This window comes from Myiozetetes cayanensis, unplaced genomic scaffold (genome assembly GCF_022539395.1).
Source record: "Myiozetetes cayanensis isolate MyiCay16 unplaced genomic scaffold, myiCay2020 scf12, whole genome shotgun sequence".
Taxonomy (NCBI): domain Eukaryota; kingdom Metazoa; phylum Chordata; class Aves; order Passeriformes; family Tyrannidae; genus Myiozetetes; species Myiozetetes cayanensis.
Window position 1 is genome coordinate 1,901,609 of NW_026086826.1, and position 12,364 is coordinate 1,913,972.

At 40.6% G+C, this 12,364-nt stretch overlaps 1 protein-coding gene across 1 annotated transcript in view; it reads left to right on the top strand.

The window, feature by feature from the left end:
- The window catches only part of ADGRL4 (adhesion G protein-coupled receptor L4), a 71,356-nt gene extending 59,200 nt beyond the window's left edge, over positions 1 to 12,156 (top strand). The window contains exons 14-16 of the mRNA XM_050307026.1: positions 8,168 to 8,259; positions 9,825 to 9,993; positions 10,402 to 12,156. Coding sequence (XP_050162983.1) covers positions 8,168 to 8,259; positions 9,825 to 9,993; positions 10,402 to 10,464 — 324 coding nt within the window. The 3' untranslated portion in view covers positions 10,465 to 12,156. The remainder of the gene's footprint in view (positions 1 to 8,167; positions 8,260 to 9,824; positions 9,994 to 10,401) is intronic.
- Positions 12,157 to 12,364: the final 208 nt, after the last annotated feature.

Genomic DNA, 12,364 nt, shown 5'->3' on the forward strand with positions numbered 1-12,364 from the left:
TTTACATTGCCTTGCTGTAAGTACAATTACTATAAACTTATTTGCTTACCCTAAATTGTTCATTGAAAGGACACCGTAGGTTTGCTTTAGGTGGTTAGTATAGACTGATGATGTCTTTAGGACTTTATTAGTGATTAAGTAATGACTGCATCCACATGATATTTTGTCACTCAAATCAGATTTTTTCCACTATTCTACTTCCCCTTTGATTTAGCACTGACAGGCATTTAGAGAAGTGAGTTTAAATTCATAGTAGGAATTGCACGTGAATACTCTGCTTGGAAATCTCACTTGGTCACCGAAAGAAGTTTTTGTGTCTTTGAATAAGGCACAGCACGGGATTTTGTGACCACACTCATAGCAGAATCAGGGGTATTTCTGAAAAAGCAAAAGGCTAAATCTTCTAGAGGATTTGGCAAACTTGGAGGAAGGCATGGGCAGCTTTCTGCCAACTGTTGACATCTCCAAAATGGCAAATACAGCTTGATTTCAGATCTGACACCTCAGTCATGCTCCTGATGCTGCCTCCCTCCTGGTAGCTCATCCATTCACTGAAGGTGATTGTGCTAAAAGATAATATACAACTGTTTCACTCCTCTTTGCCAGGTAAAAATCCTCCTGCAGGGCTCCTGCATAAGGCTCCAAATGCAGCATAGCAAAGGTTTCTGTGTATGCAAAGAAACCAGAGGAGGGAGGAATATGCAGTCTGAAGTCTTTGATGCACCTTGAATCAGTTCATTTAACAGCCTGATTTATGTCACTACCAACCCACAAGAAAATACACCTTCTCCAAAGCTTCTTGGATGAGGAGAAGTGTTAATCTAGTAATTAATTACACGGTGAGCAGGATAGACCCCAGTCCTACCACGGGATCCAACTGGTCTAATGTTTGTGGCTAAGGTCAGGTACAGCTCTATTGGTTCATCCCTCCTGCCCTTGGCTGCAGAACTGAGGGTAAATAAAAATATTTAGGTCAGTAGGTGTTTAGCTTTGCAATCCAGTAAGAAATAACATGGAATTTACAAGCCTGAGAAGCTGTTTACACTGATGAAAAGCACAGAAATTTATTTATTTATTTATTTATTTGTTTATTAGCAGCTTGTTGTAAGTATTCTGAAACTATAAAGGAAACACTTAATTGAGTCTAAATCTATAGCTTGAGGTATGTAAAAGAAAACTTTGAAGTACCCATATATAAAGAGCAATCCTATGTGAAAATCTTATATTTCCTGACAGGGTTTGGAATAAACTCATTTAGTTATGTTTTAACTTTTAAAACAAGCAAAATCATTAAAATCTTAGAGCCATAACATTCTAACCCTGCATAATTGAAAATATTTCCCCAAAATATAGCCTAAAGGGGGTTCATCAATGTTTTTGTTACATTTTCTACTCCCAGAGAAGACTGCTGTTGTATGCTTAAAGCATTTGAGGAGATATATTCACTGGGGACATGGTAATGAGATAAATCAGTCAGGAGACAAACCCAGACTGTTTGACTGCCAGCTTGTGTCCAATTTTATGCAATTAATACAGCATACATTTTCATGTTGCAGCTTAAACTGTTGTACTGTTAATAGCTTAATTCCATTCTCCCCTGACTGAAATAGGGATGACCCACTGAATGTTGTCATTTTACCCAGCCATTAGCCATCCAGCCAGAAAGACAGAAATGTATTGCTCTCTGTGGCAGAATTCAGACCATCACAAGCTCATTAATTCAAACACTCGTAATGAGGGTCATTGTACAGACTGATACAGATACGGCTCCTCTGAACTTCAGACGTTTTTTGAAAGAGCCAAATTCAATATGATATATGTAAAAAATTCAAGTATATGCCTAAGAGAGCAGCAGGGGAAATTTTCTCATTCTTTTTTTGCGAGATCTGACATCAGCATATAGATGGTTTCATCAATTATTGAGACAGAGACTAAGAAAGGAAAAGGGAATGATTTGGGGGTTTCGTTTTTGAAGTTGGAATGTAAAGTGCTCAGACTGAATCAGAACTACTATGTCTGAGTCTTTAGAATTAGCTGCCTCTTTCTTATACCTTCTCTTCTTTGTAACACTAGAGAGCCTTTAAAGGCTGGTATTTGAAATGTTTTAATAACTTTTGAAAGGCTGGGGTGTATCTTTTACAACAAGGATATCATATATGAAATTACTGATTCCTTTTTCATTCTAAAAATAATGTGTGTTGAAAGTATCCGCAAAAACTCGGTCTCATATTAAACAATTACACCAAGGTTAAAAAAACAAACCTGTCTTTAGATAATCCTGGATGAGGAACTGGGGGATGAGGGAAACCCAGGTCTCCCTGCTCCAGTGAATATTTAATTATTTATATGGCAAGGAATAGATCCAGCAGTAGCAGTGAATAACCAGTACAGAGCCTGAAGAAACCAAGGGTCATAGCCCAGCCTGAATATTAAGTACAACAGAAAATTGTGCCCATGTCTCCAGCATCCCTTATAAATGCCCTGTCCACAGGGATTTTCATTGTTCAGGAGTGTCCTTTCTGGTTTTATTCAGAAAAGCTATCCTAGCCGGGAAGCCTTTCTTGGTGAAAGCATAGTCTAAAACAGTAAATGTCTTTTAGTGCTAATGAACTGACATTTTTCAGGAAAAAAAAAAAAACAAACCAGTGTTGGACAGATCTTTTTTTGAATGCCCCATCCTGATCCTTTCACCAGCTGCCCAGGTGCTAACTCAGCTACCACCATGAAAGATGGACCATTCCCCTCTGAGCTTTCAAGTGCTCTTTCGTCTTGCTTGGAAATAGGAAGGGGGAAAAGAAGGGGAGAAAAGATGTCTTGTTGTCAGATTTGACAGCTGTCAGCTATCTTGATGGGGCAACATGATGATATATCACTTCACTCAGTAGCTTACAGTTTAATTGTAATTAATTATGAAAGAAACTACAGCTCCTCAACATGAGTGCAAATATTTTTATTTGCAGGCAGATGTTTTGCATGTTCTATTTAATCTTGTGTAGTTCATACTATTCAGTGCTCAACTAAAAATAACTATCATTTTGTACCTACACAGAGAGAGCTTCATGCAGTGTGAAGCACTAACATCATATTTACTTGAGGACAGAACGTTACATTGCCCTTCCAGTATGCAAAATATGTACATTTAACACTGGAATTAAGGACCTATTTTAAATATAGCAGTTGCTAAGCAATGGGCTATTAGCAGAACTCCAACGGCTTGGAGCATTTAGGACCCACACGCTCGTTTTTATGTTACTGCTTGGTTTCCAAAATACAGTTAGCAATCAACAGAGAAGTTTGTAGTTCTCTTAGATGACAGATGAGGTTGTTCCTCAGTGCTCTGTGCTGTGGCAGTGCCAGGCCTGCCAGGAGCAGAAGCCAGGGCAGCAGTATCCTGGTCCACCCATGCCCGCAGTTGGGCAGTTCCTCCTTGCAGGAACCTGTTCAGGATCACTCTGTTCAGGCAGCCCTGCTAGTGGGGAGACAGAGGGAGGGATGCAAACCTGCAAACAGATTTCCAGAGCCATCCTAGCTGTAGGTGGAGGTGGGTTAACCCCACACACGGCTTTTCCCATCCTAGCCTAAAATACATTTGATTGATCGAACAGAGACAATTCCTTTGGCAAAGCCTCCTTATTGTTGGCAAGAGGACTGGGAAATCCCTTTGAATGTTCAGTTGCTTTTTCTCTCCTGCAAGAGGGAATCATCCAGGCTGATTCTGTGGGTCAGAACTGATCCTAGGGCTCATACCACTCCAGATAGCTCTGAACTCTTCCTGGTGTGCACCCATGATACTTGCAGTTGCTAATCTGCAGAGTGAAAGCTGCAGCAGTGTCCACAGTTGCCCCTGAATCCCTCGAGACTGCCATTCTCTGTGGGGTGTAGGTAAAGCCTTGACTGTGCTGGTGGCAGTGGAAGTTTTACTGCTTAACTGGAGTCCTACCATTGGCTTAATGGGGCCAGAAGTCACTCCAAAGTCCTAAATCTTTCTGACCCTTCACATAGGTGACCTCCCTGAGAGAGATGTACCAAACACTTCCAGTCCTCCCTTTAAACTCAGTCACAGGGGTACAATAAAACCTAACTCAGTACAGATTTGTGCCTCCTTAGAGACTATCTGGGGTTATACAGATATATAAATGCAGTTGCCCATATCTACAGAATCCTGATTTCATGGGATCCTAATAATTGCCCTTGTTCGATGCCTATTTCACATAAATATATTTTAAGTTTTCCATTTGTTCGTAAATATGCCACAACATTTCTAGGATTTAAGAAAGCTAAAAATACTTTTATAAATATCTTTAAGGGGACTTGACTCCCCTGAAGATGCTGTGAGTGGAGGCTGTTTCTGTATCAGCCCTTGTCTTTGATTAACCACTTAAGAAAAAAAAAGGAATAGATTAATTATTAAAATTAGTCCTGTAGTGCACCTGAGCATGAAGAGTGAAACTTGATTCCCGCTGAATTGCAGGGGAGGCAGGGCTGAGGATGCTCAGCCCCTCACAGAATTGGGCTGGCAGGGAGAAAGCCAGAGGTTTCCTTTGTGAAACAGTAAGGGCTGGGTGCACTGCTCGCCCAGTAGCAGTTTGGAGTGGTTTATTAAATAAGTAAAATATATTAAAAAAAAAAAAAATTCAGTTCTGGGCTTGGAAGCAGCGCAATTCCCCTTTAGTCTATTAGGCTTGCCAAGGAGCCCCTCTCAGGACAGGCAGCAGCTTCTCTGGCTGCTCAGCCGTGTAATAACCCTGAGAGCAGAGACACGAGAAGCCACCGTGTCACACTGGAACCTCGCTATTCCCTCGATCAAACCGTGGCCAAACCACAGCGTTCCCCGCCCAGAGCTGCAGAGTAACTGTGCTCATTGGACAGGTACCTTGTCCCCACAGCTGTCCCCAGGCTGGCCCTCCCCAGCCCCGGGCTGTGCCTGTCCTCAGCCCGCCTTCACACTTCCCTGCACATCGCGCTCTGCTCCAGCTCGCTCCCTCTCCGGAGGCAGCAACGCCTTATGTTTGCCTTCGTTTCATTCTCATTCACCTTGCCTGTCACCTCAAGGCAGCCTTAATTATAATGTCATTGAAGGTTTGTTCAACGAGATCTGAAGATTGTGCTTTAATTATAAAAATGAAAACACGCGATTACAGCCCAAGTAAGTATGAAACAATATTTGGCTGCGAGTGGCAGCTGAAACGTTTTTAGATGTTTTCAGTGTGTCTCATCCAAAAGCCACTCAGTTTGTTCCAGATGGAAGGTTTGGGGATCCAGGATTCCTTGTGTCTTTCTATATTTTGGATGATTTTTACAGCCTGCTACTTCAATTTCTTCTCACTTGAAATTCGGTTTTGGATACAAATTCAAATGTCTCAAGTGCTTGTATATTTGGCCAGGCATTTTAGGTGATTTGACTTCCCATTGTGTTTGTTGGAATACATATGACTCTTTGGGGATATCAGTTATATTTCCCCTTTAGACCTTCTAAGTCCAACTTCTCAGTATTCCTGCTCAGTCCAGCCATGCAACATGAACTTTTTACTTTACACTTCCCTGAAATAGTTGAGGCTACTGGTATGTTCATAGCAAAGAACATGCAGAGTATCAGGTTGAAGCAGAATACATTAAGTTTAGAATACTTTTTGGGTTAGCAGTTTTCTCCAAAGGCCACGCTTGACACATTATTTACATTAACTAGGTTTTTTGCTCCTGGATGACTTACCCATGAGTTCATGTTGTTGTTTTCCCTCAAGTTTTGCTGCATTTCTGCGTGACAGGACAGTTGCAACTCCTTTGTTGTTATACATTTTGGAACAAAATGCAGTTCCACAGGCCTCTAGCTTAGGTTGAAAAGGGGGAGAAAAAAGGAAGGAAAAAAATGCGATGTTGCCTAAAAACTACCGTTTTGAGACACCAAACATTGCATAAAGGCAGTTGAGGCCCTTCCACCTTGCTATAGGTATTTTTTTATTAATGGAGTGCTTCAAAACGGGGCAGAGACCAACTTAAGAGCTTAATAAATCTCGGAAATGACGGGGTGTTCTGGAGTTAAGCTCGCCCTCATTACCCTGTAACACTACCTGAGACGGATGGGGCGGCGGTCGCGCTCTGGCAGCTGGCTCCAGGAGCCGCTGTTAACCTCTCTCTCCAGTTCCCCAGGGACAGACAGATTATTCCCCTCGGAACGGACTGATGAATGAAAAGATGGTGGTTAACGGGTATTACTTTAATGCAGAGGGCCAAATCCTATTATCCTGTGCAACGGGCGCTGCAAGCAGTGTTTGTGTGAAGGAGCCCCGCTGGGACAAAGAGAAATGGAGCCCAAGCCCCTTCCCTGCTCAGCAAAACCCGGCCAGTTCTGCAGCTGCTCGTGTGGCTGAAGGATAAGGTTGGCCCATGAGCTTCTCCCAGAACCTATTAATGGCAGTAGGAAGGCAGTCATTGACATTGGTGGCCAGGGCAGAGGGAAGGTTGGCCACGTGCTTTGTGCTGCCATCTCCATCCCGGCTCCTGAGGAAGCAGCAGTTGTTGCATTCTCCGTGCTCGTGGCGCTTTGATTTCCCGCTGCCTTTTTCGGATTAATAAGTACATTAGGTGGGTTATGCAGATTACAGTGTGTGCACTGAGTTATTTGATATATTATTCACCAACAAATATAAGATAAAAAGTAAGTCTGCATATAATTATCCACAACTGCTGACTGACTTATAATTAACTTTGAAAAATTGCTGGTTTAGGAGATAGCACAGATTACAATTTTAAATATAAGGAGCTTCAGAATAGCTCTCATGATCAGCCCTAGTACAAGGTATTCAGTGAAGGATTAATTCCCTAAACTGCTAATCAGCTCTATCTCCTGTCTTATCAAATTGTAAATATATTATGCTGTATTAAAGTACGAGCATGCAGCTAATTAAAGCAGAGCCTGCTTTAATATCAGATACTCCCCCCTTGACACAACAAAAATGTTCTAAGGACGTAGTTAACGAGTGTTAACAAATGAAAGTGATACCTTTTAAAGTGATGCTGTGTTCCTACAGCAGCTTTTTGTTTTCATTTCAGAGGTGGGGGGTTTTGTTGTTTTGTTTTTTATTTAAAGAAAAAGGAGAGGGGGGGAAAACCCTGCAGTCTTTCTGGAGAAATAATTTGGGGAGGGCATTAATTCTATTCCAGTCTGCAGCTGGAGGCCCACGGGAACCGACCAAGGGATTACAACCAAGGATTTACAAATGGTATTTGAATGACATCCAGTGAAAATTTGGTTCATTTACGAACATTTTAAATAGATTCTGATGTCAAATGCGGAAAAGCAAAATATGATGGGTTTTTTTAAAAGCAAGAAAGCAACCATCCACATTTTTAAAGGAATGAAGCATAAATTTAAATGAAAGATCAATGAAGCCTAGCCAAGCAAACAGAGGATCAGAACTATAATTGAGCATCATTTGCAAAACTGCTTCTTTTAGTTGCTTTTCTCTGTTTCAAACTCAAATAAAGCAATGTCATTATACAGGCAGCAGGGAAAAAAAATACCAAAATTATTCATCTATGAAACAAACATGAAATATAAGAGAGAATACGCAGCAAGAAGCCTTTCAATTAGTTAGATTTTTAAAAATTCTTTGTGTAAACCTCCAAGTTTTTTTTGGTGCCAGTTGAAAGTTTTCACACCCCAAAGACCTCAGGACGTATGATGTTATTAATGTTATTCAGCAACAAAAGACACATATTTGTCAAGATCAACCTGACAGAGTAAAAGAGAAAACCCATGGGATGGGGAGGGTTTGGTGGTTTTCTCCATTTCCCTTTCCCTTCCTTCTTTGCCAAGTCTTACCTCGCCTTCCCTTCCCTTCCTTTTCCCTACATCTATGCTTAGGGAAAATAATCTCAGCAGGAAATCAAAGAGATTTGCCAATAAAATCGATAAACATTTACAGGCTGTTGGTAGTGATGCTGCTGAGATAAGGTGGAGTTACATCCCTGTTTGATCAATGTTTATGGCAGGACTCATATTTTTTAATGGATCCAGAACAGGGTGGGGTTTTTTCCCCTGCTGGGTTCTGTGGGTTTCAGAGGCACAGAAACTTCATCTGACTTGTTTCATTTAAACGTTTAAGAGTTATTGGCATTCAAAAGCGCCCTGGTTTGACCTAAAAGTTCCTTTCTTTGTTCCCCCCAGGTTAATTTGTTGGCTTTTGGAGTGATTATTTATAAAGTATTTCGACACACTGCGATGTTAAAGCCAGAAGTTAGTTGTTACGAAAATATAAGGTAAGTTTGCCATTTAATTCAGATTCTACCTTCTGTTGGTTTAAATGCAGACAGAGATGATAGTGAGTATTCAAAAACAACAGCTCAGTCTCCTGAAGGATTTGCAGAAGAAGAAGGATCTTTTTTTTTCCATATATACTTGGAAGTACATTTTGCAATCATTATTCCCATCGAGCAGTACCTTGTTCAGCAACACTGGGGGGTGTGAGGGGTGCATGAGGAATGCCAGTGGCCCATATCAACCACAGGGTAAAGGCTGATGGCAAAGCTAAAGAAGGAATTGTCCTTTTTTTTTTTTTTAAGTTCTTTCCATAGCCTCTGTGCAAGCCAAAACAGATTTCAAAACTTATGCCTGAAACGGGACCAAAAATATTTGCCTTGAAGTAACAAGTAATTCAGTGATAAGAGATTTGAGCCATTCATGTTCCTTGGGAAAGTCTGCAGTAGGACATTGTGCTCCTGTGGTGTTGGGGGGATGGGGTAGATTCTCTCCTGGATTTTACTTTGCATGCTGCTATGATTTTTCCATCAACTCACTCTCTTTAAAACTGATTTATAGGGACCTTGAAAACCGTTTGTGCAGGAAAAGCTGAAGTGTACTACAGGGAACATTGAAAACAACTTACTGTTTGTGTTGCTTAGGAACACTCCTGCAGTTTCAATGCATTGCACTAGATTTATAGTTAGGATTTAGCAATTGTTTGATTGATTACTTTCTCTTATTCCTCACCCTTCATAGCTTCATGTGGTGACCTGGTTCTAATGAAGTTGAAAATTATTCATTTTCAGGGGAACAGGGCTAAAAATGTTCAAAGGAAGTCCTGCAATGACTGAGTTGAGAATGAATAAGAAAGTAATCAGTGGCTTCATTTCCAAGACAACATGCTTTAATTTGCTTAAGTCTCTGACCAGTGCTCTACAGCATCTTGGAACAACAACAAAAAAAAACATAGCCAATCAGTTCCTACAATTTTAAAACATTAATATGCTGACCCAGAAACTATTTGAGAGCATTTGCATTCTAAAAACAAATTTTTCCTTTTTTTTTTTATTTAAAGAGAAAGAATGAAAGGAAGAAAGTCTGGTTTTACAACTGGCACCTCTGCAGTGAACCTGAGAGGCAGCCAGGGAATCCTTTGATGTCATGCACATGCACTGACCTCAGAGCATACTGTACATTTTTTCTGGGTTATTTTTTTTGAGGAAGATAAGGGGGAGGAGGAAAAGTGGGGGGGAGCGCTTCATAACAGACATATGTTTTTCCTTGGGGAATTCCACTAACAGTAGATTTAAATCAAATCATATGGTGCTGCAGTACCCCAGAGAAAACACATCTGAAGATTAAAGACGTTTCAGGGCCCTCCAGTTTTTAAACTCCTTTGCTCTCCTGAAGTGATCCTGTGGGTTCAGTCGTGCCACAGAGCTACAGCACACCCTGAAGAGCAGCCCGTGCACCTGCACCTCTCAGGCCTTCTCAGCTGGGAAAAAACATCTCACCCAAGGTGGAGCAAGAGGGGAAGTTGTCTGTGCCTGCTGGTTGCTCACGGTGTTCCTTCCCTGTCTAGGTCCTGTGCCCGAGGTGCCCTCGCTCTGCTCTTCCTCCTCGGGGCCACCTGGATCTTCGGGGTGCTCCACGTCGTCCAGGGATCCGTGGTCACCGCCTATCTTTTTACAATCTTCAACGCGTTCCAGGGGATGTTCATCTTCATTTTTCTTTGTGTGCTGTCAAGGAAGGTGAGTGTTCTAGTCCCTGGGAGAAGTGATTCAGGCATCTCACATTCCTACACAGGCAGGTCCCCAGCCCAGAAGCTGCGCTTTTGCCTTTGGTGATGACAGAACCTCCGTCTAGTTTTACCTCCTCACATATTTCCTCCCAGTTTTAAAACCAGTGTGTTAAACACGGGGAAATGGGTTTGGTTTTTCACTTTTAAAACTGGGTTGTAGTGCCATTAACCTGATGAAATAATGCAGTGTGTCCCCACACTTACCCTGGGATGATGTTTCCTTCAGTGCTCTGTCCTAAGGTCAAAACCAGCCCCACCTTAAAACATCCAGAGGCAGAAGCAGTACAAAATGAGTTTACAGACATCTAGACCTAGCAATAAATCTATTTCATGTCTGAATCTCGTATTTTTGTTTCAGATTCAGGAAGAGTATTACAGGTTGTTCAAAAATGTTCCTTGCTGTTTTGGCTGCTTGAGATAAATGGAAGGAGAACACCCACATGCATCTCGGTGGAAGAAGGGAGCAACCCACATGCTGTTGGTATGGATATCACAGCAAAACATGGTATTGTGAAAGCATGGAATGACCCAGCCAGCAGGCATATCTCTTGACTGAATTTCTGACTGGTTTTGTACATATGTGTGCATTTGAGCAGAACATTTATATTGTTCTGTATACAAACAGTATACAAAAAAAAAAAAAAAAAAAAAAGGATTATTGCAAAACAAGTGTTAATAAAGACCGGGGAAAGAAGCAAATTTCTAGAGGAGCTCAGCACTTCATGACTGATGTTTTGTTTCCAGTATTAAAAATATCTGCAGTCCTTGAAAGCAAAATACCAAAAACCAACTGGCACAGCAGATTTTAGGAATTGCTTTGCTAGTGGAAACATGTTCACTGTCCTTTTGTAGCCATGAGCTTCTTACATTAAGTTGCATGTGACCATCTGCAGGGAATGGGTTCCATTAAAGAGTCAATAGATAAAGATCTGCTTCAGCCTAGACTTTTGAAAACATTTCTTTTAATTTAAAGTAGATTAAAAAAGGAATTTGTTTAATATTATTCTCTTATCACTCTGAAGTATATATTTGTATATTAATCAATGCTTTATTTTTATAACTTCTAAAGAACTGTTTAGATCTAAAGAGTTGAGGTCAGATCTGATACAAGAATGGTGGGACAGCCATTTTATAAGAGAAAGATTACTTTTGTGAATACTTTGAAAAAGATCTGGTTCTTGTTTTATTTAATTGCCAAAAAAGACTGAGATCTGCTAAACTGGCACTATGATTTTGGAGGCTGTGGGAAGAAGATACTTTCACAGGCTTGTCACTTCACAGAGATACTTGGAATCCAGACCTTGTAGGATCAAATTAAAAATACGGTGGTAGAAATCCCCACGCAGAAGAATACAGATTTAAATTCAAGGTAATGTGCCTCTGTAAAATTGCAATTACCACAGTTTTTCTCTACTCATAGCACCTCTGAGTCAAGCAGTTGTCTTCCTCTGAGGCTCCTGGGTGTGGAACAATCTTGCACTTAACCTCAGGAGTATTCACAGATCTCCTGAAAGCAAAGGGAGTACTTGAAGTGCAAGCTTTGGCAGATCAGGGCACAGACGTGATGCATCGACAGTTCCACCTGTGGCATCTTATTTATTTAAAAAGTATGCTTTCATTTCACCCTTCTAGCACCTAGTTTTATGTGAAGTGCTGAGCAATCTCCTGCCCACCTTGCCTTCTCAGGAAGTGTCCAGGATCTCAGGTGAAGCCCAATGTTTCTACCAGTGAGGCACTGTAAATATGTAGTTGTTAATAAATCCCACTGTTGTGTTGTCTGTTAAAATAAAGCACTACTCTGATTTTTATTTATATTAAAGGAAGTCTCTTTTTTTTTAGTAATGGGCAATTTTGTTTGGTTTTCATCTTTTTTTTTTCCATATACACAAGGTTTTCGTTGTATGCATTGCAGTGACAGGCTTCATTAAGTATATTCCATGTCTCTGTCAAACTTTTTGAAACCACAACAGGAGTCTATTTTTCTGAAAATAAAATAAAAATCTGCTGGTCCTTTGAATGTAAAATATGTGAATAAACTGAAGTGCTTTGCTTTCACATTTTGACATTTCCACTCATTTAAATAAATACAGCAGTAAAAGTTCTCATTGTTATATATCATTTGCCCTCAATTATTTGCTATATTTCCTTTGCTGTTGTATATGTTCTTCTAGGTTTGGGAAGATGAAGATACATATTACTTAAAAGAGTATTTTTAGAAGGATATCTACTAATACATCATTTTTAATCTCCTGCAGAACTGTAACCTATAGTAAGACTGTCTGGACAAAGCATCTCTAGTAACTACATAATGACTTCAGCAT